The sequence below is a fragment of the Salmo salar genome, chromosome 01 (assembly GCF_965601325.2).
Source record: "Salmo salar chromosome 01, fSalSal1, whole genome shotgun sequence".
NCBI lineage: Eukaryota > Metazoa > Chordata > Actinopteri > Salmoniformes > Salmonidae > Salmo > Salmo salar.
The window spans coordinates 161,895,745-161,920,938 of NC_138291.1; the positions used below are offsets into that span (position 1 = coordinate 161,895,745).

The 25,194-nt window shown below is 42.7% G+C and overlaps 1 protein-coding gene across 1 annotated transcript; it reads right to left on the reverse strand.

Moving 5' to 3' along the window:
• Positions 1–11,675: 11,675 nt before the first annotated feature.
• septin5b (septin 5b) lies at positions 11,676–25,172 on the reverse strand. Its single transcript, XM_014138627.3, has 12 exons — positions 25,100–25,172; positions 24,825–24,838; positions 22,593–22,683; positions 22,403–22,489; positions 22,139–22,262; positions 20,294–20,428; positions 20,018–20,135; positions 14,002–14,103; positions 13,664–13,760; positions 13,414–13,549; positions 12,841–12,943; positions 11,676–12,053 (listed from the first exon to the last, which is right to left on the reverse strand). The coding sequence occupies exons 1-12, from the start codon at positions 25,140–25,142 to the stop codon at positions 11,988–11,990; spliced, it is 1,116 nt and encodes a 371-aa protein (XP_013994102.1). The 5' UTR covers positions 25,143–25,172; the 3' UTR covers positions 11,676–11,987.
• Between the last annotated feature and the right edge of the window lie 22 nt (positions 25,173–25,194).

Below are 25,194 nucleotides of genomic sequence, written 5' to 3' on the forward strand. Positions count from 1 at the left end.
TAGAAAAACCATTGTCTCTATCCGTTTTTCTTGGTGTGCCCGGGACCTCTCTGTACAATGTACTCCCACCCCCTTTAGTAATATCTTTGTTCCTCTATTTAGAAAAGTGGAATGACCCTTGGATGATCTCACCCCAACTGTCACGTCCTGACCATAGAAAGCTCTTATTTTCTATGTTAGAGTAGGTCAGGGCGTGACTAGGGGTTAACCTAGTTTATATTTTCTATGTGGGGTTCTAGTTTAGTTTTTCTATGTTTGGGTGATTGGTATGATTCCCAATTAGAGGCAGCTGGTAATCGTTGTCTCTAATTGGGATCATACTTAAGTAGCATGTTTTCCACCTGTGGGTTATGGGATATTGTTTATGTTTAGTTGCGTGTTTGCTTTACATTGTAGTCACGGTTCGTTTATTCATTATTTGTTTTGTATTTGCATAAAGTTTCACTTTATAATAAATTACGTGGAACGCTACTCACGCTGCGCTTTGGTCCGATCATTCCAACGAACGTGCCACCAACCCAACCCCGTGATTGTGCATGTAATTTGTCCACCACAGAGGAAAAAGAGGCTACAGATTGTCTTTGTAGTAAGAACAGATTTAGAATTGTGATACAGTGAGGGAAAAAAGTATTTGATCCCCTACTGATTTTGTACATTTGCCCACTGACAAAGAAATTATCAGTCTATAATTTTAATGGTAGGTTTATTTGAACAGTGAGAGACAGAATAACAACAAAAATCCAGAAAAACACATGTCCACTTAATGTTATAAAATGTACAAAGTCAGCAGGGGATCAAATACTTTTTTCCCTCACTGTAGGTGCCTTTCTTTGGTTTGAAATATGTAGTTTGGTTTTTGAGGTTGATGGAGAGTGATTAGGGGTTGTAAGGCTACCCTGTAACTCCTCTGGACCAGGGTTGTAGACCACAATGCATGGCTGCAGGGTTGGGTAGGTTACGTTCTAAATGTTAGTTACTAGTTACCAGTGAAATTGTAATCAGTAACGTAATGTTTGGAATACCACAACTCAGTAACGTAATCTGATTACTTTCAGTTACTTTTGGATTACTTTTCCTTTAAGAGGTGTTAAAAGACAAAAAGGATCCATCAAACTAATTTGGTGTGTCGTAGTGGTCTCTGACTTTTAGTCAGACTCTCAGGTGGAACAAACTTGAGCCTTTTTTCAAGGCTGATTTGAACGTCAGTGAGAACAGAATGGTGTCAATGTATTTTTTTCACAAACATCCTTTCTGAATTAAAAAATAATCCAAAAAGTAATCTAGTTTTTTTTAATTATGTGTAATCTGATTACACCGTCCAACTCAATGCTTACTTGCAGGTTCCTTCTCGACAATGCAACAACAAGACATAAAAGATAATACAAACATGAAGTAAATGGCTCAGTAGCCTTCCTGCATTATACATTTTAGCACCTTTTTTCCTAAGGGTGTACTACCTTGAACCTAAAAGGGTTCTCAAAGAGGCTTGGACCTTCTTTTTTGATATTTTCAGTGGTATTGTTAACAAACACGCCACCATAAACAAAATGAGAATTAAAAAACAGGTTCAGCCCCTGGTTCGACCGTGATCTTGCAGAGTTACTCCACCTCAAGAATTGCATTTGGTGAAATGCTCAGGCTGACTGGCTATCATTCAGGCAAATGAGAAATAAGTGCACTCAGGCTATCCGGAAGGCCAAAGTTAGTTACTTTAAGGAGCAGTTCTCTCTCTGTGGGTCTAACCCCAAGAAGTTTTGGAAAATGGTTAAAGACTTGGAGAATATACCTTCCTCCTCACAGCTGCCCATGTCCCTTAATGTTGATGATGTGGTTGTTACTGACAATAAGCACATGGCTGAGCTCTTTAATCACCACTTCATTAAGTCAGGATAACTATTTGACTCAGCCATGCCTCCTTACCTGTCCAACATTTCCTCATCTCCCACCCCTTCTAATGCCACTATCCCCTACAAAGTTTCTCCCTGCAGGCAGTCACTGAGTCCGAGGTGCTAAAGGAGCTCCTTAAACTTGACCCCAAAAAACCATCTGGGTCAGATGGTTTAGATCCTTTCTTCTTTAAGGTTGCTGCCCCTACCATCGCAAAGCCTATCTCCAACCTTTTTAACCTGTCTCTCCTTTCTGGGGAGGTTCCCATTGCTTGGAAGGCAGTCACAGTTCATTCTTTATTTAGAGGGGGAGATCAAGCTGATCCTAAATGTTATAGGCCTATTTCTATTTTGCCCTGTTTATCACAAGTGTTGGAAAAACTTGTCAATAATCAACTGACTGGCTTTCTTGATGTCTATAGTATTGTCTTGTGTATGCAATCTGGTTTCCGCTCAGGTTATGGCTGTGTCACTGCAACCTTAAAGGTCCTCAATGATGTCACCATTGCCCTTTACTCTAAGCAATATTGTGCTGCTATTTTTATTGACTTGGCCAAAGCTTTTGATACGGTAGACCATTCCAGTGTCTTCTGATCCCTCCTGTCTCAGCCTCCAGTATTTATGCTGCAGTAGTTTATGTGTCGGGGGGCTAGGGTCAGTCTGTTACATCTGGAGTATTTCTCTTGTCTTATCCGGTGTCCTGTGTGAATTTAAATATGCTTTCTCTAATTCTCTCTTTCTGTCTTTCTCTCGGAGGACCTGAGCCCTAGGACCATGCCTCAGGACTACCTGGTATGATGACTCCTTGCTGTCCCCAGTCCACCTGGCCGTGCTGCTGCTCCAGTTTCAACTGTTCTGCCTGCGGCTATGGAACCCTGACCTGTTCACCGGACGTGCTTGTTGCACCCTCGACAACTACTATGATTATTATTATTTGACCATGCTGGTCATTTATGAACATTTTAACATTTTAACATCTTGACCATGTTCTGTTATAATATCCACCCTGCACAGCCAGAAGAGGACTGGCCACCCCTCATAGCCTGGTTCCTCTCTAGGTTTCTTCCTAGGTTTTTGGCCTTTCTAGGGAGTTTTTCCTAGGGAGTTTTTCCTAGCCACCGTGCTTCTTTCACATGCTTTGCTTGCTGTTTGGGGTTTTAGGCTGGGTTTCTGTACAGCACTTTGAGATATCAGCTGATGTACGAAGGGCTATATAAAAATAAATTTGATTTGATTCCATTCTTGTGTGACAGCTAATTTGTATTGGTGTCTCTGAGAGGTCTTTGGCCTGGTTTTCTAACTACCTCTCTCAAAGAGTGCAGTGTATAAATGTAACAGTGTAGGTTCCGTCCCTCTCTTCGCCCCAACCTGGGCTCGAACCAGGGACCCTTGCACACATCAACAACTGACACCCCACGAAGCATCGTTACCCATCGCGCCACAAAAGCCGCGGCCCTTGCAACGCAAGGGGAAACCCTACTTCAAGTCTCAGAGCGAGTGACGTCACTGATTGAAATGCTATTTAGCGCGCACCACCGCTAACTAACTAGCCATTTCACATCGGTTACATAAAGTCCGAAAATCTGCTGTCTCAGCCACTGCCTGTCACCAAGGGAGTACCCCAAGGCTCTATCCTAGACCCCACGCTCTTCTCAATTTACACCAACAGCATAGCTCAGGCAGTAGGAAGCTCTCTCATCCATTTAAATGCAGATGATACAGTCTTATATCAGCTGGCCCCTCCCCGGATTTTGTGTTAAATGCTCTACAACAAAGCTTTCTTAGTGTCCAACAAGCTTTCTCTACCCTTAACCTTGTTCTTAACACCTCCAAAACAAAGGTCATATGGTTTGGTAAGAAGAATGCCCCTCTTCTCACAGGTGTTATTACTACCTCTGAGGGTTTAGAGCTTGAGGTAGTCACCTCATACAAGTACTTGGGAGTATGGCTAGACGATACACTGTCCTTCTCTCAGCACATATCAAAGCTGCAGGCTAAAGATACATCTAGACTTGGTTTCCTCTATCGTAATCGCTCCTCTTTCCCCCCAGCTGCCAAACTAACCCTGATTCAGATGACCATCCCACCCATGCTACATTACGGAGACATCATTTATAGATCTGCAGGTAAGGGTGCTCTCGAGCGGCGAGATGTTCTATACCATTCGGCCATCAGATTTGCCACCAATGCTCATTATAGGACACATCACTGCACTCTATACTCCTTTGTAAACTGGTCATCTCTGTATACCCGTCGCAAGACCCACTGGTTGATGCTTATTCATAAAACCCTCTTAGGCCTCACTCCCCCCTATCTGAGATATCTACTGCAGCCCTCATCCTCCACATACAACACCCGTTCTGCCTATCACATTCTGTTAAAGGTCCCCAAAGCACACACATCCCTGGGTCGCTCCTCTTTAGTTCACTGCAGCTAGCGACTGGAACGAGCTGCAACAAACACTCAAACTGGACAATTTTATTTCATTCTCTTCATTCAAAGACTCAATCATGGACACTTTTACTGACAGTTGTGGCTGCTTTGTATGGTGTATTGTTGTCTCTAACGTCTTGACCTTTGTGGTGTTGACTTTGCCCAATAATGTTTGTACCATGTTTTAGTTCTAGTACCATGTTGTGTTGCTACCATGTTGTTGTTATATTCTGTTGCTACCATGCTGTGTTGTTTTGTTTTGCTGCCTTGTTATGTTGTTGTCTTATGTCTCTCTTTATGTAGTGTTGTGTCTCTCTTGTTGTGATCTGTGTTTTGTGCTATATTTATATTGCATTTATTTTTTTATTTTTTTAATCCCAGGCCTCGTCCCCGCAGGAGGCCTTTTGCCTTTTGGTAGGCCGTCATTGTAAATAAGAATTTGTTCTTAATTGACTTGCCTAGTTAAATAAAGGTTAAATAAAAATAAAATTCAGCTGTCTCCATAGAAGCAAGATACTGTATATCGTTCAAATAAACATATGAAGTGTGTAGTGACACAGAAACATGCTTGCGTAACGATAATCCTCAAACATTTTGTATTTGTATTTATTAAGGATCCTCATTAGCTGCCTTCAAGGCAGCAGCTACTCTTCCTGGGGTCCAAACAAGATTAAGGCGATTACATCAAAAAACAATAAAACAGTACATCACACAACACATTATTACACACTACTCTACCACTACACATGTTCCTAATGTTTTGTACACAAAATGTACGTCAACGTGTGTCAAATATATAAGTAAGTTGAAAACATTGTATGTTAAAAACTTCCACAGCCTTTTTTTTTTTTGGGGGGGGGGGGGTAAGATGTCCAAATAAAAATGTATAGTTGAATGAACATATGAGACCATTTGAGCAAGCACATCATTTTAAGTTGTGACAAGTGGGGGCTCATCCATAAGTTGTGACATTTACAACTGCGACCTGGCCAAGATAAAGCAAAGCAGTGCGACACAAACAACAACACAGAGTTACACATGGAATAAACAAACATACAGTCAATAATACAATACATAAAGTCTATATACAGTGTGTACAAATGAGGTAGGATAAGGGAGGTAAGGCAATGAAAAGGTTCATGAAAAGTTGAGTCAATGACAGCGGTCAAACCAAGATGAACAAACCAATGACAGCGGTCAAACCAAGATGAACCAACCAATGACAGGGGTCAAACCAAGATGAACCAACCAATGACAGCGGTCAAACCAAGATGAACCAACCAATGACAGGGGTCAAACCAAGATGAACCAACCAATGACAGGGGTCAAACCAAGATGAACCAACCAATGACAGGGGTCAAACCAAGATGAACCAACCAATGACAGGGGTCCAGATAGCCCAGAATAAGTTGATCAGGGTAGTATTGAAGGTGAGTCCATGTACACACATAGGCAGGAGCTGCTTTCAGGAACTAAACTGATTGCCTGTTGAGGCTAGGGTGTCCCAGATTAGACTAGGTTTGGTTTACAGAAGTATTTATGGTCCTGCGCCCAGATATCTAAGTGATTACTTTCCTCATGTTAGGGATGCACACAATCACAGCACTAGATCAGGTGTTGCTGATGTGTGCTTATACAGGTTCAGGAGTAATGCTGGGAAAGGTACTTTCTTGTATACTGGAGCCTCAGAATGGAATGAGTTGCCTCTGTCTTTAAAAACAACGTCCTCTATGGACAGCTTTAAAAATAAAGTAAAAATATGTTTGATGTCCTCTGTGCCCATATGAATAACCCCTATGATGTAACTGGAATGATGAGATAGATGTTCTTCTTCTATGTTTTTGTTTTATTATTTCACTGCCATACTGTGTTGGATCTTGTCTAGCCATCTTGTCTCAAGAGGACCACAATGGAAATAAGTCCCAGACTTTATTGTGTGTTATCCTCAATGATTTTATTAATGTGCATGTATGGCTTTTAAGTTTTATGTGTGCCTGTTTTTTTTAAATGGTCGAATTAATAAACTAAACTAAACTAATACTGGTGTCATTTTTTACACCAGTATGTTTAAATAGAGCTCGTTGCCCCTGACCACCTTTTACAGGTATCTGATGTTTCTCCATATAGGCTACATTTGACCTGTGCACACATCAATACACTTTACAGGTGAGCTGTAAACAATCATTCTTCAGTGGATGATTTAGACCTGGAGCTCCCCAAGAGCCTCATGTCAGAGTGACACACAGTTACAGCCTATAGACTACATCTCTAGGGTTCTCTATGGGTAGATAAAGTGTATTATGTGTGTGAGCTAGGACAGCACAGAGGAGGCAGTACTTTTGCATTTATAGGCCTACATTTACTAATTCAGTAGTAAACATTATCCAGAGTGACATAAAGTAGCCTACGCTGTTCTCATACTGAATTACTCCACTGTTTGATCAGAATCTTTATTTGATTATTTCAATAATTATATTTACAGAATTTTTTTAGCATTGGTACAATAAACAGTTTGATAAGGACAGTATTACATTAGAATTGTATACATAATTGTCACGTCCTGACCAGTAAAAGGGGTTATTTGTTATTGTAGTTTGGTCAGGATGTGGCAGGGGGTGTTTGTTTTATGTGTTTCGGGGTTTTGAAGGTCCTATTTAGCAGGGGTGTTTTTTCATGGGTTTTTGTGGGTAGTTGTTTCGTGTATAGCTGTGTGCCTTACAGGACTGTTTGTCGTCATTATTTTTGTATACGTGTGTTTTGTTTTGTTTTTCCTTCTTTCTGACAATAAAAAAGAAGATGAGTATACAGACTCCCGCTGCATTTTGGTCCACTTTATACGACGGCCGTGACAATAATGCATAGGACATGTATCAAAGATGGGTTTTATAGGGCAGCACATGTGTAATATACTGTATATATTCAGTTAGTAGATCATCTACTGTAAATACATATTTACAAATCAAAAACTAAGAGAATGTAAAACGTAAACTGACTTCAGATAAATGGTCCACAATATAGCATCACAGTGTTGGGTGGGTTAAAGTAGAAGAATCTGTGTCACATCTCTGTTGTCTTCTGAGGCTAGTCACATTTACTCCTAAACTAGAGAAGTTAATGCATGATGTTTCTCTTCATCATGAGCTAGTTGCTCATATATGTCTCAAAGTCCCCTGTGTTACTGCTGTGTATATATTCCATACTTGTGGTGCCAAGTCCAGAGCTGTTATAACGTTTCTGCTGTCCTTTCAGCCACTCGGTGGCTCTGTGACGGGATCTGTGGAGCTCTTCAGCATCAGTATCTGATATATTATCTGTGTTCATGTCAGAGTGTTGCATCTGTAATACTACAGTGCAGTTTGCACTTTGAAAATGTATTAATTGAAAGTAAAATAAAACAGATTAATGTAATATTTCAATAAATGTTTTGGTAAATCTTCCATGTTTTGTATAGGCATTGCATTGGAAAACTATTGTTAAGGTTTCATGGGGATTTGGTGAGACTATACAGACAGGAGACAGCAAGCCTGATGCATCCTGTGGTTGTTATGTTTGTGACTAAATGCTCACCATGACTCTGTAGATAGGCTATCTCATGCCTGCTCCACTGCCTCTCCAGCAATTCTCTGAATATGCTGTTCAGCTCTGCATGTCAACTGGTTTATGTCTGTACTTTGACCTGTTCCTGTTGAAACCAGGACGATTATGAAAGAAGAACACTGTCAGGTACACAACTTTATGAAAATAAGACAATGCTTGCTTACTGCTGCTGGCAGCCTCAACCTCCTTCTGCTCTGCCATGGTCTCTGCTCTTCTGCCAAACACTCCCTCTCCCAGTTATGAGCTCTCCAAGGGTGGCTTGTCTCTGACTGCACAGAAATGACAATAATGATGATGAACCTCAATCAAAGAAAAAGCGCTAAGGGAAAGAGAGAGAAAAGAAGAGAGAGTACTCCCAGTTAATAGCTGCACTCATACTTCTATTTGATGCCATCGCTATTTCCAGACTATCACAGTTTCTCCGATCCCAGTCTTTATTGAGAATTTGTCCGATCTTGCCAGTTGCTTCTTCCTCTTCATTGACCTCTGGCTGTGGATCAGACTTTGTCTCCACTAGACAATGGGTATCAGAAAAAAGTTTCCTGACACCATCTCCTCCATTTCATCCAGCAGCTCTGTGACCTAAGTTTCAGTGTCTTCACCCTTACTGTCAAAGACATGATACCTGTTCCCACATTTCTCGATGAGCCACCGGAGGGCCTCCCCTTCACTCTCAATGTGCTGCTCAATGGTTGTTGTGTCTCTCAGCCACGCCCCCCTGGTAAACACCACTATAGTGTGTCTTCAGATGTTCTCTCCCAGCAGCTTCATGTTGTCCTGTGTCACCTTCCTCTGTTCCTCAGTAAAATATGTATCCACAGGAATCATCAGGAGGACAGCATTGGGGGCAGGAGAGCACAAAGAAACACCTGCCAGGATATCTGACCTCACTGAGGGAAGAGTGAACTCAGCCAGAAAGAGCTTCCACCATCCTGGTGTGTCTACAACCACACCACAACGTCTTGTAGACTTCAGTGTTCTTTCTCCCGCCTCAAACTTATCAGTGTTCAGGATAATGTTTCCAGCAGCACTTTTCCAGACAAAGACCCACCCCAGCATCAGGATTCTCAGTTTGTTCAGAATATGGGTATCTTCTGTATAAGAGGAATTCATAGATGATCAATTACTATAGGTGAGAATCATTGGTTGCTGGCATGATGCCAAACAAAGTTACCAAAGCAAGACTCAGTTTAACCAAAACAAATGTATCTAAATGAATATGTAAATAAGTCTGTAAATACATTGGTTTCTATTACAATAAGTCACACAGACACGCACCATACACAAGTTCCTTAACAAGTTCTGGTGTGTCACACAACTGATATTCCCTCCACCAGCCAGGAGCTTTGATCAGAGTTACTTTCCTTCCTCCCAATCCTCCATCTCTCTTTTCACACTGGGCAGTGATTCCCTCAGAATGAAAGGCCTCTCTTCCCATGATGGTGTTTCCAACTGAGTGTGTCCCAGACCTGTGCGGTCCCATAATCACTGCCCTCAGTTCTGGGAGCATGAGAGAGGCTGAAGAGGTAGAGAAAGAGAGGAAAGCAAGGGCGAAAGAACAAAGGGAGGATGAGGGAGTGGTAGAAGGGGAGAAAGAGGGAAGGAAGGATGATTAAAGAATGAGAAGGGGAGGAGAAAGGAGAAGGGATTGAAACGTGAGAATAGTATTTTTGTATTATGTTTTTGTCAAAATGTGTCATCAGGAAACATGGAAACTCCCAAAATGTTATTCTCATTATCTCTAATCATCTCTTTCAAACCAATGCATGGTGTTCAATCTGATTAACACACACTGTAATACAGTAACTGCCCTGTAACAATACAACAGAACTTTAGAGAATAAATCAGAAATAACGTAGGCCATCACATTTTATATATTGTAGCGCTCACTGCAGTACGTACATCTCAATTAGAAAATGTGTTGTACTGGTGTACTAAATTGGTTGTAAATGTCTGAAAGGATGTGTATAATGAAATAAACAATCATTCAGAGACTCACCTCTTTGATAATTGGATTCAGACTTTGCCTTCATTTTTCTCTGAATTTTGTTAAAACCCAGAAATGTGGTTTCAGTAAATCTGTGTAAGTCTCAGTGTCTTGGTCTGTGTTGGTCTGAGAGAGCACTAGGAAAAAGAATTGTCCCATTCCCATGACCTATCACATGACAAGGAACAAGGAAACAAGATACTGTCTCTGTCTCTTACTGTCAAGCCAAGAAAAACCAGACTGGTTAAACGTTTCCTTGATTTTGGTCAGCCATACGTGAGGCATGTTTTTGCCCGTCATGGGGGATCCGTCAACAGGCCTTGTCTCATCTTCCTCATACAAGAACGCAAAGCAGTCCTTAGGCACAGATCTCAAATCAGTTTACCCTCACCAAATCCTAACCTTAACCATTAGAGGGGGGAAATATAAAGATGACCTTTGCTGACCTTAGATGTCTATGGTAAATTTCATCCAGAGTGGGTGTGACTGGGGATAAATAGCTTCACTTTCCAAAGTAGCTATGTGTTGTGATGATGTAGTAGAGTATCTGACTGTAATTTACCAGCACTGAACAAAACTGACCCATGATGAGACTGTGTTGTGATTGCACACGGCACAGCCACATATCAGGGAGAAAACACACACACACACACACACACACACACACACACACACACACACACACACACACACACACCCCCCACACACCCCCCACACACACACACACACACACACACACACACACACACACACACACACACACACACATACACACACACACACACACACACACACACACACACAGTAATAACAGCTAGCATCAAAGGTACAACAGTGGGCTTTTATTGAGTGATACGCAACAGTGTGAGACATCACTGTGTCTGTGTGGACACAACCTTGACCATGCTGAGATATCTATTCATCTATGTTACGTACTACAACGGGATGGACCATCATACAGGCTAATCAACACCACATTAACACACAGGTGCACACACACATCTCCACACACACGCATGCGTGCGCTCACACACACACACACACACACAGTATTTTCCAGGATGCAATCTTGTCAAGAGGATGGGTTATGGGACTATGGTGTATTTCATTTTAATTTGACCTAATGTGTTTATCTCCTAGAATCTTCAGTAGACTCACAGACTATTGATTGTGCTGCAACACGTTGCCCTGGGTCCATAAGAGAACCCTCAGAGACAGAAGCTATGCTTTAGAAAGCCTCAGTCTGTCAGCAGAGTAAAGGACAAGAAGGATTGAGAATCTCTCCAAACTTTGGTTTGTCTCACAACTTCTGTTGGACAGGAAATGACACTGTGGCCTGTCTCTATGTCAATGCTGACTTAGAGACACTCTCTCTTTCCCTCTCGCACACAAAAATATACACACACACACACACACACACACATGCACCCACATATACTGTAATCACTCTTCACTTTCTCTCTATTTCTCTCTCATACACACATTTAAATGTGAATAAATAACCCAGAACTCAACATAAACAGAATAAATTAATTTGACCCACATTCTAACTGTGTGAGCCAGTAGAGTGCAAAATACATATTCAACAATAATCATAAACAGTCTAATTCAGTACCAAACTACTTCCCTTAAATACAAAAACAGGCTTGGAAACCAACTGCAATCTAAGGTGCAAATCTACTATAATGCTATAAAGCCTGGCTATAGTCTTGGCTTCTGACTGCATCCAACAAAGCATCGTTTTTGGGGGGTTTTCACAACACCAACAAATCGTTCACAAAATGTTTGTCCCTGTTAAAAGTGTTTCTCCAGTGTAGGGTGTGTGGCCCATCCATAATGTCCATGGTTTGGAGAGTGTTTGGTGTTGGTTTTACCCTGTGTCCAGTGTCTCTGTTAGGGATGCACATTATTGAGAAGAGAGTGTAATATTTCAGAACATCCAGATAGAATTGTACTGTTTCAGTTGGAGTGAGGTGGCAGTGTGATTGGCCAGCACGTGATTGACCCTGTGTTACTCCTTCCACATATCATTAGGTGAGAAGAGAGAGGTGAGAGGTCAGGAGTGAGAGGTTAGGGGTCAGGGCTCACAGGTCCTGCTCATGCTGCATCTGCTGCTGCATCTTCTGAAGCATCTCCTGCATCCTCCTCAACTAGAGAGAGAGAGGAGAGAGGAAGGAAGGAAGAGAAGGAGAGAGAGAGAAAGAAAGAAAGAAAGAAAGAAAGAAAGAAAGAAAGAAAGAAAGAAAGAAAGAAAGAAAGAAAGAAAGAAAGAAAGAAAGAAAGAAAGAAAGAAAGAAAGAAAGAAAGAAAGAGGAGGGAAGGAAAAGAGGGAGAGACAGAGAGAGAGAGAGAGAGAGAGAGCGAGAGAGAGAGAGAGAGAGGGGAGGAAGGAAGGAAGAGAGGGAGAGAGAGAGAGGGGGGAGGGAAGGAAGAGAGAGAGAGAGAGAGAGAGAGAGAGAGAGAGAGAGAGAGAGAGAGAGAGAGAGAGAGAGAGAGAGAGAGAGAGAGAGAGAGGGGAAGGAAGGAAGGAAGGAAGGAAGGAAGGAAGGAAGGAAGGAAGGAAGGAAGGAAGGAAGGAAGGAAGGAAGGAAGGAAGGAAGGAAGGAAGGAAGGAAGGAAGGAAGGAAGGAAGGAAGGAAGGAAGGAAGGAAGGAAGGGAGGACAGAGAGACAGAGAGAGAGAGAGGGGAGGGAAGGAAGCAAGGAAGAGAGGGAGAGACAGAGAGAGAGGGGGGGAGAGAGGGAGAGAGAGATTGAGCGAGTGAAAAAGACAGAGGTATAGAGAGAGGAAAGAAAATAAAATATGCAATGTGGATACTTGCCCCACACAATGTATACTGATATGTGACTATATAGCACTATATTAATGCAATCCACTATCATATCATTATCATATAAATGTAATTATCATATGAATATATAATTAACTATCCATTACCTCCTCGTCCTTCATCTTGATGAGTTTCGCTGTCTCCACGTCTGGGGTGGACAAGGGTAGGATGGGGATCGGGCTCTCCACACGGTTATCTGTATTCATTTTACTGGAATAGAGAAACAGGAGGGTTAGCTCTGATACACACGTGCACAAGCATACACGTGCACACACACATAGAGAGAGAGACAGAGAGAGAGAGAGAGACAGAGAGAGAGAGAGAGACAGAGAGAGAGAGAGAGACAAAGAGAGAGAGAGACAAAGAGAGAGAGAGACAAAGAGAGAGAGAGACAAAGAGAGAGAGAGAGACAAAGAGAGAGAGAGAGCGAGACAAAGAGAGAGAGAGCGAGACAAAGAGAGACAGAGACAAAGAGAGAGAGAGACAAAGAGAGAGAGAGACAAAGAGAGAGAGACAAAGAGAGAGAGACAAAGCGGGAGAGAGAGAGAGAGAGAGAGAGAGAGAGAGAGAGAGAGAGAGAGAGAGACAGAGAGACAGAGAGAGCGAGAGAGCGGGAGAGAGCGAGAGAGAGAGAGAGAGAGAGAGAGAGAGAGAGAGAGAGAGGGAGAGAAAGCCTGTACCTGGTCATGGTGTGTATACAATGAGCCCGGTAGTTCTCATAGTGACAGTCACAGGTGATGTCCTTCAGGTCATGCATGTGGGTCCTGATCAGCATGGTCCTCAGCTTCACAAAGTCACAGTGAGACTGGTTCTCCACTGCAGACACACATACACATATGTTATGTTAATACACACACACACATTAATATGTGTATACACACACACTCACACATAAATGTTAACATACACACCCAACTCCCATGCACCTACCCTCTACGATGCCCCAGGGGTAGAGTCTCCCTCTGACTTTCTGACCTCTGGTCTCCACCACCATGTTACTGCCGATCACAGCAAACGGAGTGCTCTCCTAACACACACACACACACACACACACACACACACACGAGCGGGTGTCAGCACGCATTTACCACACACACACAATGACGGCAGCACAGATAGGCACGTGCACAAACACAAAAAAGTTATTCAGTTAACTGCGATAATAATCATTTAGCTAATTAGCTTAAGAAACTTTCTTGGAAATTTTAGGGATGTGGATTAAAATAAAAGAAGTCAGTAAACGGTGTGATCATGTGTTTTAGTCGCACCTTGAGTTCTCTGTCCTTCTGTCTGGCATCCTCATCCTCATCAGAGTCGCAGTCTGGGAACTGGTACACCTTTATCCCAAACGTATCTATCTCCTCACGGACCTACACACACACGCGCACAAACGGTACTTGCACAGACACACACACATGCACGCGCACGCACATGCACACACACAGACAGACAAGGAGAGTTAAGGCTGGTTTATACTTCATCTATAGACATGTCTGTAGACAGTTGTCGCAGTGACATCGTGAACATTATATTGTCGTCCAATATCAAACTTGTCGTTATGAAAAACTACATACACAAAAACGACGGTCCAAAATAGCATAACTGGTGTATTTTAACACCAATAAACCCATCTGTTTAAAAATTAATTTAGTATATGTCAATCTAGTAAACCAGCAGTGGCGACCCGGAATTTAGGGGCAGGTGAGCCCCGCAGAATCTGCAGGGAGAGCTAGGCAGTTCAAGCCCCCCTAGGTGCTGACATAGATTTACATTAAAAGTGCACATCCAAGAAGGCTCAAGGTCATTGGACACAGATAAAATTATGTCAAATCACGTTATATCTACCGTAGCTTTGATTGGACTGATCATGTTACTTTCAAAATCTTAAATCAGCAAGCTAGACAAGCAGTCATCATCATGAATCACGTCGACAATCTACTGCCAAATATTTTTCAAACCGTATCATATGAAGATAAATTATAGATAAAAAGGTCTCGGTGCTCATCGGCCATTGGACATAAACATTACACAACATCAGAAATTGCAAATTCAACAATGAGTGGTTTGGAAGGAATCAGTGGCTAACTACAAGCGTTGCAAAGCAATCACTATTTCACTTCCTCTGCCTGCTATTCAGTGGAGAGGGTATGTGGTCCAAGGATTTAAAACATCTGTCTGAAATTGTCTCTTTTCTAAGCTTAAATGATAATCATTCACTCGCAACACCATGGGCCAGAAAACGTTGAATACATTGGCCATGCTGTCAATCCAGCATGACTTCTGCCACATTCAAAACAACTGCAAACTCGGAACTGGGAAATCTCAGACTTCAGTGAGTTCAAGACAACTGGGAACTCTGAAAAAAACTAGCTCCTACTGGGAAAATACGTTTTGAATGGTCATAAAACTCGGAATTCCAACCCGGGAAGTCAGGCTTCTATCTAGAGCTCCGACCTGAAGATCACTAAGATCATGATTCAACCTTGTTTTTCTCTGAGTTCCCTGTTGTCTTGAAAGCACCTTTGATGACAAAATGTGCCCACAAGAAGGACCGTTGCGCCTGTTCAAGTGAGCACAGCACAACAACGGGGTATGTAACCATGAGGAGGGGATACTATATAATGTTGTTGGGTCTGTAACCATGAGGAAGGGATACTATATAATGTTGTTGGGTCTGTAACCATGAGGAAGGGATACTATATAATGTTGTTGTCAACAGTGTGCGCAACTGGTTAACTGAAGTCAGGTGCAGGAGAGCAGAGATGAGTGAACAGGCACACTTTATTTGGCAGAAGGAAAACAGTCGGACGCAACTGCGTAATGACACTCCCGCCAAAGGCAAAAGCGAATAGCGCACTCGTCACACAAATAATGTACAGCATACAATACCACGGGTTCCTAACAAGACCAGGCGAAAAACCAGCATGAAGCGTCACACATGACAAGTAACGAACAATTACACACACAGACATGGGGGGGAACAGAGGATAATATACATGTAGAGTGATGAGGGAAGTAAAACAGGTGTGTGGAAAAACAAGACAAAACAAATGGAAAATGAAAAGTGGAGCGGCGATGGCTAGAAGACCGGTGACGTCAACCGCCGAGCGCCGCCCAAACAAGGAGAGGAGCCGACTTCGGCGGGAGTCGTGACAGTTGTTTGGTCTGTAACCATGTTTTCCAGCGACAGTCTCTTCCCATTCAAATATTTCTTTTCAACAAGTTCAGTGATCGAACCATGTAATTCCAATTGATATTGCGAGGGTTGTTTTGTTTGTGCAATGCGCTGTCTGTGCGTCGGTATATTGTCTATAAAAGTGGATCCTCCTGATTGTATTTACTTACTTTTTAGACCACATAGGCCTAATAAAATACTTCAAATAGTAGGCTAACCTCGTCACTCTCTCTCTCTCTTCCTCTCTCTCTCTCTGTGGTGACATCAAGAAAAGTAAAATGAAGGCCTAAAAATCTTGCTGAATTTGTCAGGACTAACATCTATCTGAATTTCTGTCTTTGCCTATTTTGAAAGGGCTGAACGAACAGGCCTACCTTGTCACAGCTCGTTTGCTTGCACTTTGTTATACTTACAGTTAAGTGTTAATGATATAAGAATAAACATTATACATTTACTGAACATAAATGTAATAATGTTTGTGTATGGTTCAAAAGTCAAAACTCATTGTGGCGCTTGTTATTATTGAAGGAGAATGCGGTTCTTATCGACTCACACAAATCCAGAAGGAGTCAGTAGAAACTATATTTGTTTAAGCAAGTCAACCATATCAGCTATGGTTTTAAAAAGTCAGCAAATGAGGCTGAATGAAGTTCGCTGCCAGACGAGGCTGATAGCCAGGTGTAGCGTTGGTAAGGATTAACTCCATGAGAAGAAAGCTCTGCTGTTGGGACAGCTTTATGTAGGCCCTAATAGTTTGTGGGCACCGGTTGTCACCGTTACAGTGCAATTCATGTATTGTTTAGTGTTGTGTTGTGTTGTGGCTTTGGTGGCATACATCTAAAAAGGCATGTTGATTTTTCATCATCAAGATTTACATGCTAAAATCGCCACTGGAAACCAGGCAACTAAAAGCAACTTTCTAAACAATGTTTTGGTTTGTTTCTAGCTTGTTAGCTAGCTAATGTTAGCTGCCTAGCCAGTTCAAATAATGACCATATCATAGATGACAACATCTTAACTTAAGATAATTATTACAGGAAAAGATTTACAAGTTAATGGCGAGCTAATGACAGAGTGTGATGGAATAAAAGCACGGCAATCTATCTGAGAATGTTAGAACTTGGGCACTGTCTCATTGCTGGCTCAGTCAGGTAACCATGACAAGAACTTTTTTCATCTGTCTGCCACAAGGAAACCGACAGTCACAGCGACGGTCTACAGATATTCCATTTGAGTATAAATTAAATGTGGTTTGGACCAGCGACACTTGTCACATTCTAATTGTCTACAGACATGTCGGTAGACCAAGTATAAACCAGCCTTTAGAGTTACAACTAGGGCTGCTACGGTGGCCGTATTACCACCACACCAGCAGTCAAATTCCAAGTGACCGTTTAACCATGGTAACCAGGCATCTCCAAGCTCTGATGCTGCTGCTGGTCATTAGTAGCCTAACAAACTTGATAACTGGCTGGTACTCAGCACTCTATTGTCCCTCTAATCACTCTGACATCAATGCAAATGTAATTGAAAATCTAATCAAAGACTTCATGAGAGCCCATCAGCTCATGTTGCACAACATTTCTACAGGCTATGCAATTGCGAGAGAAAACAGAGTTTTAATGGATTCTACAAAAAAAAAGGAGAATCCCATCAGCTTTCTATAGGCTAGGACTACTATATTTCTTTCTCAACTTTCCTAATTTTAAGCACATTGCTTATATATACAACCTACCTGGCTGGCATGAAAATAAACCACGGGGAAAAGCGTAGCCCATTCTCTATTTAAGTGCATAGATCACATGTATTCTTTCCCGCTGCTCCTGTTTCAATACAGGTGCATGATAATGGTCCATTCTAAATCAAAACTAATTTCACACATATATTATTTAGTATATGTAAAGACAAGATTAAATCAAGAACAGTTTGATGGGTAACAATATTATCCTGTCACTTGTGAATGATATATTATCACTTGTGAATGATATATTATCACTTGTGAAGGATATATTATCACTTGATGCCCAGCTTGTGCAGTAAGACAAGAAACAGCACATGCCTTTTTTTTCTACTTTTTCTAAATCATAGTCGCACACCTCATGTAGCCTAGCCCATAGGCCTAATAAGGTTTATATCACACCTCATGTAGCCTAGCCCATAGGCCTATATGTTTTAATAAGGTTGGTATCACACCTCATGTAGCCTAGCCCATAGTCCTATATGTTTTAATAAGGTTTGTATCACACCTCATGTAGCCTAGCCCATAGGCCTATATGTTTTAATAAGGTTTGTATCACAACTAAAGTGGCCAAATAACTTCTTAAAATTAAGCACATTAATCCACTTTACAAGGGGTGTAGAGTCTAACTGGCATACAGAAGCAGCATGTGAGTATCACGTTTGGGGAAGATCATTTTCACCATAAAAATGCACCTTTTAATAAGCATTACATGAATAATTGCGGCTACTTTTGAGACTGGTGTTTTCCCGCTAATTAATTGTATTTTGTAACGTTTGCGCTTATAGCCTACTGCTGTGTGCGTGTTGCTGAGCTTATAATGTGAAGAAATAGCCTAATAGTTTATCAACATTTTAAGCTAAACGTTCTGATCTGTTGCATCAGCCTAATTGCTTTTTAAAGTTATTTTGTAGATGTTCTAAAGGTCCGCATCAGTGGCTTGTATGCTATGTGTGGAAGCCAGGAGATGCTAAAAGTGTTTATGTTAATTAACGCTCAATTACTGTGACAAAGGTAGTTATTCGCAAAACAATCACTGGCTGACAAAATGTAATGACCGCCACAGCTCTAGTCACATCTTTATCTCAAGATGATCAATCTCTTCACAAACCTGGGGAGAGAGGTCATGAGGAGCAGAGTCAGGAACAAACACAATACTATCACAGTACCAGTCAGTATGTACACTGTACCAGTCAGTATGTACACAGTACAAGTCAGTATGTACACAGTACCAGTCAGTATGTACACAGTACCAGTGTTACGCCTGCTCTCGCTCCTCCCCCCTGGCACTCGAGGGTGCCAGGATCCCCAGCATTGCACACTCCTGCCACCATCATTACGCACACCTGCCTTCCCCCGTCACGCGCATCAGCGTATTATTGGACTCACCTGGACTCAATCACCTGTCATTACCTCCCCTATATCTGTCTGTTCCCCCGCTCTGTTCCCCGCTTCAGCATTAGTTGTCGTTTTCTACCCGTGTGCTGACGCTGTTCCTGTCTTGGTCCTTGTCTGTTTAAAGATTAAAAGTTGACTCCCCGTACCAGCTTCTCATCTCCGTCGTCGGTCCTTACAATCAGTCAGTATGTACACAGTACCAGTCAGAATGAACACAGTACCAGTCAGAATGAACACAGTACCAGTCAATATGTACACAGTACCAGTCAATATGTACACAGTACCAGTCAGTATGTACACAGTACCAGTCAATATGTACACAGTACCAGTCAGAAGGAACACAGTACCAGTCAATATGTACACAGTACCAGTCAGAATGAACACAGTACCAGTCAATATGTACACAGTACCAGTCAATATGTACACAGTACCAGTCAATATGTACACAGCACCAGTCAGCATGTACACAGTACCCGTCAATATGTACACAGTACCCGTCAATATGTACACAGTACCCGTCAATATGTACACAGTACCAGTCAGTATATACACAGTACCAGTCAGTATGTACACAGTAACAGTCAGTATGTACACAGTACCAGTCAGTATGTACACAGTACCAGTCAGTATGTACACAGTACCAGTCAGTAAGATACACAGTACCAGTCAGTATGTACACAGTACCAGTCAGTATGTACACAGTATCAGTCAGTATGTACACAGTACCAGTCAGTATGTACACAGTACCAGTCAGTATGTACACAGTACCAGTCAGTATGTACACAGTACCAGTCAGTATGTACACAGTACCAGTCAGTAAATACACAGTACCAGTCAGTATGTACACAGTACCAGTCAGTAAATACACAGTACCAGTCAGTATGTACACAGTACCAGTCAGTATGTACATAGTATCAGTCAGTACAGTATGTACATAGTCACAGCTTATTCATGTCATTGTAATCTGTCTCACCCGGTCTTTAAGTTTCCTGATCTCGTTGGGAGTAAGGCAGTCAGATTTAGAGATGAGAGGAACCACGTTGACCTTGTCCTGCAGAGCCTTCATAAACTCTATATCTACTGGACGAAGCCTGTAGAGAGATACACGCCAGGGCTTAGTGTGTGTGTGTGTGTGTGTGTGTGTGTGTGTGTGTGTGTGTGTGTGTGTGTGTGTGTGTGTGTGTGTGTGTGTGTGTGTGTGTGTGTGTGTGTGTGTGTGTGCGAGTGTGTGTGAGTGTGTGTGTGTTACCCGTGTCCAAAGGGTGGTATGAAGTAGAGGCAGCAGTGGACTCTGTTGTCCTGGATATTCTTCCTGTTCAGTCCACTCTCATCTCTGAAGTACTGCTCAAACTGCTGGTCAATGTAATCTGTGATTGGCCTCCAACTGGAACACACACACACACACGTGCACAGCGAAATGTCAATACCACTGCTCGATGTACAGTACCAGTCAAAAGTTTGGACACCTTCTCATTCAAGGATATTTCTTTATTTTTACTATTTTCAACATTGTAGAATGTATTATTCTACTGTAGAATAATAGTGAAGACATCAGAACTATGAAATAACACATATGGAATTATGTAGTAACCCCCCCAAAAAATGTTATATTTGAGATTCTTCAAAGTAGCCACCCTTTGCCTTGATGACAGCTTTGCACCCTCTTGGCATTCTCTCAACCAGCTTCATGAGGTAGTCACCTGGAATGCATTTCCATTAACAGGTGTGCCTTGTTAAATGTTAATTTGTGGAATTTCTTCCGTTCTTAATGTGTTTGAGCCAATCAGTTGTTTTGTGACAAGGTAGGGGTGGTATACAGAAGACAACCCTATTTGGTAAAAGACCAAGTCCATATTATGGCAAGAACAGCTCAAATAAGCAAAGAGAAATGACAGTCCATCATTACTTTAAGACATGAAGGTCAATCAATTCGGAAAATTTCAAGAACTTTGAACATCAAGCGCTATGATGAAACTGTCTCTCATGAGGACCGACACAGGAAAGGAAGACCCAGAGTTACATCTGCTGCAGAGGATAAGTTCATAAGAGTTACCTGCCTCAGAAATTGCAGCCCAAATAAATGCTTCACAGAGTTCAAGTAACAGACACATCACAACATCAACTGTTCAGAGGAGACTGAGTGAATCAGGCCTTCATGATCGCATTGCTGCCAAGAACCACTACTAAACGACACAGATTAGAAGAAGAGACTTGATGGGCCAAGAAACACGAGCAACGGACATTAGACTGGTGGAAATCTGTCCTTTGGTCTGATGAGTCCAAATTTGAGATTTTTGGTTCCAACCACGGTGTCTTTGTAAGACTCAGAGTAGGTGAATAGATGATCTCCGCATGTGTGATTCCCACTGTGAAGCATGGAGGAGGAGGTGTGATGGTGTGGGGTTGCTTTGCTGGTGACACTGTCGTGATTTATTTAGAATTGAAGGCACACTTAACCAGCATGGCTACCACAGCATTCTGCAGCGATACGCCATCTCATCTGGGTTGCACTTCGTTGAACTATCATTTGTTTTTCAATAGGACAATGACCCAAAACACACGTCCAGGCTTTGTAAGTGCTATTTGACCAAGAAGGAGAGTGATGGAGAACTGCATCAGATGACCTGGCCTCCACAATCACCCAACCTCAACCCAATTGAGATGGTTTGGGATGAGTTGGACCGCAACGTGAAGGAAAAGCAGCCAACAAGTGCTCAGCATATGTGGGAACTCCTTCAAGACTGTTGGAAAAGCATTCCTCATGAAGCTGGTTGAGAGAATGCCAAGAGTGTGCAAAGCTGTCATCAAGGCAAAGGGTGGCTACTTTGAAGAATCTAAAATCTAAAATATATTTTAATTTGTTTTACACTTTTTTGGTTACACCGTGATTCCATATGTTATTTCAATGTTTTGATGTCTTCACTATTATTCTACAATGTAGTAAATAGTAAAAATAAAGAAAAACCCTTGAATGAGTAGGTGTGTCCAAACTTTTGACTGGTACTGTATGTGGTCATATTGTACGTGATACGCCTCCAGCTACAACACCCACACAGCACACACACATACACCCACACAACACACACACACTCACCACTCAGTGTTGTTGACTGCGTCTCCAAACCCTGGTGTGTCTACGATGGTCAGTTTCAGTTTAACTCCTTTTTCCTCTATGTCCACCGTGTGCTTAGTGATCTCCACTGTCTGACTGATACGCTCTGGAATGAAGGAGAGAGAGAGAGAGAGAGAGAGAGAGAGAGAGAGAGAGAGAGAGAGAGACAGAGATCCAAGACAACATCCACTATGTGTTCTACACTGTGTGATACACTCTGAGAGGAACAGCAACAACTGAACTCACCCTCAGCATTGAGTAGTTTCCTGTCCTTGTGCAGGTCTGTGAGGAAAAGGCTGTTGACCAGAGTAGATTTACCCAGACCAGACTCTCCTACAACACATACACACACCCACATTCCAAACACATACATCAGTCAGCATCAGTCAAAAGCATCAATCAGCAGACTGTGGGAGTGTGATTATGCATCTCTTGCCTGCCACCATGAGGGTGAAGTCAAACCCCTTCTTGACTGACTTCCTGTGGACCTGGTTGGGGAGGGTGGCAAACCCCACATACTCCTTCTCCTGAAGGAAACACACACACACAGGTATAAACACATGTAGATTAGAAGCAGGTCAATCTTGAAACATCCACCCACCACACACACACACCAGGCCTGTGAAGGGCTGCAACAGTGCAGTACAGGTCCTGAGGGCATGCTCTCTCTCTCTCTCCCTCTGCCTCCCATCACAGCTCTCCTTCAATAAAACATGACAGGAATTCTGGGAATGCCCTACTAACACTGAAATCCTGCTGGAGGACAGAGTTGGGAGAGGAGGAGAGGACAGGAGAGGGGGAGGGGAGAAGGGTAGGTGAGGAGGAGAGGAGGTAGGGAGGAGAAGAGGAGAGGATGTGTGGGTGACAGGGGTGAGGGGCAGTGATGGAGGGATGAAGAAGGGAGGAATGAGGAGAGCTAAAAGAGGGATTCCTATTGCCTGGACTGTAGGAGATATAGCCTGATACAGCCCAGCCAGCAGTTTCATTAGCTCATCTACTATGGAATCTTCCAGAACAAAGACTGGATGTCCTGAGGTGATGCTGCTCTGCACATCCTGCTCTTGCTGTGTGTGTGTGTATGTGTGTGTGTGTATGTGTGTGTGTGTGTCTGTGTCTGTGTCTTTGTCTGTATGTGTGCGCCTGCGAGTGTCCTGCTTCTTACATTTTAACATTTCATATGTCACTGCACTCCGCTACAAAATTAGCACAGATCTGAGCACACATGAGATCATCTGTACCTTTGACTTGTTGTTACATAAAGGCCTGCATCATGTGGCAGAGGGTTCATGTGAAATATCAAAGGAAATGACTTGGCTGAATTCAACACAGAGATATGCAGCAGAAGAGAGGGGGCGACAGAGATAGGGAGAGAGAGAGAGAGAGAGAGAGAGGCAGATGGAGAGAGAGTGGAGTGTGACTGGGTACTGTAGTGTAATGCAACATCTATGATATTATACAGGATGTAAGCATCTAGTAGTAGGCCAACTCCTTATGGGAGCAGCAGGCGAGCTAGGCCAGGGGGAGAGAGAGGGGGTAGAGGAGGGGTGGGTGTAGAGAGGGGGAACAGAGAGAATGTGGATAGAGATTGGGAGGAGAGAGAGCATAGGGATAGAGAGGGAGAGATTGGAAGAGAGAAAGCCCATCCGTCTCTTTGATTTCATGCTACTGTATCTCCTCTGGCAGTGCTGGAAGACAATCGCATTAGCAGGGGTTGCTATGGAGACAGCTAACGAGGATCCAAAATTACAGTGGCCAATTTGGTGTTTAAAGAATTGAGTAAATCCTGCACACCCAGCTCTCTTTGGCAGCTTGGAGGTTGGCCAACCCTGGACTAGAGAGCTGTAAGATGAGCAGTGAACACCTTAGCAGACAGCAGGATGTAAGCAGACAGCCACTGAGGTGGAGATCACAGGAGGTTGGGGGCACCTTCATTGGGGAGTCCGGGCTTGTGGTAATGGCTGGAGCGGAATTGTATCAAATACATGGTTTCTTTGTGTTTGTGTTTAATACCATTCCATGTACTCTGTTCCAGCCATTATTATGAGCCGTCCTCCCCTCAGCAGCCTGGTGGAAACCCATAGAGAAATCTATAGACACCGGTCTCTGTGATCTGTGCACAGCTGGAATTAATGAGCAGACCACCTCTGGGCTCACACCCCTGGTAATCAAACAGACAACACAATACAACTGTGTGAGTGTGTGTGTGTGTGTGTGTGTGTGTGTGTGTGTGTGTGTGTGTGTGTGTGTGTGTGTGTGTGTGTGTGTGTGTAAAGATCGAACAATCCATGGTGCCTGTCCTAATTGTGGTCACGGAGCAGATATGCTCTTTATGTTCTCTAGTGCAGCAGTTGTCTGCATCCTCTCGCTGCTGCGATGAAACATAGAACATCATACAAAAGACAAGCCGCACTATGCAGGCGTAATGCGGTCATTCATAATAGGGTAGTAATTGCTTCAAAGGTGCCATATAGGAGGAAATATTCCTCTCTTTCTGAATTTATTCAATCTAATTTCAGATGTGGTAATACCATTTCGATTATTGCCTAATTTGGACATGACTAGATTATCAATAGATAATGAAATTCGAACCGCACTTTGGAGCATTTACCATGCACATGCCACACAGACAGACTAGTCATGGGCCGATAGAGCAGTTATAAACGGTTACCTCTCTTCCATCCTCTGTTAATGGAAACGGTATCCGTTGGAGTTACATTCCATTGGAGGCGGCAACGGCAGCACGAGAGACCCGGTGGGGCAGATTAAAGACGGAGATGGAACCGCATCGAGTCATAGCGATGGGCGCGTGAGCGGAGAGAAAAAAGAAAAGGTTATAGCAAATAGATAAAGCAGTTATCTTTATTAATAATTATATGTTTCAAATCATTATCAATGTGCCATTAACTGATTGGCGATCAGCTGGATTAGTGCGCGTAGGCCTACCTGATCTGAGTGCTCGGCTCTTGTACCTGGTGTTGCTCGTCATCTTGGTTGCAAAAACAGCTGGACAAGGTCGCGCGCCCGCGTTCACGATGGGC

What these genes read in the sequence shown, in the direction of transcription:
- septin5b (XM_014138627.3), bottom strand. Translation starts at nt 25,142, where the DNA reads ATGACGAGCAACACCAGGTACAAGAGCCGAGCACTCAGATCAG. An exon ending in ATACCACCCTTTGGACACGG is followed by an intron (nt 20,136 to 20,293) that starts GTAACACACACA and finishes ATCTCTCTACAG; the next exon opens with GCTTCGTCCAGTAGATATAG. An exon ending in TCAGGAAACTTAAAGACCGG is followed by an intron (nt 14,104 to 20,017) that starts GTGAGACAGATT and finishes GTGTGTGTGTAG; the next exon opens with GTCCGTGAGGAGATAGATAC.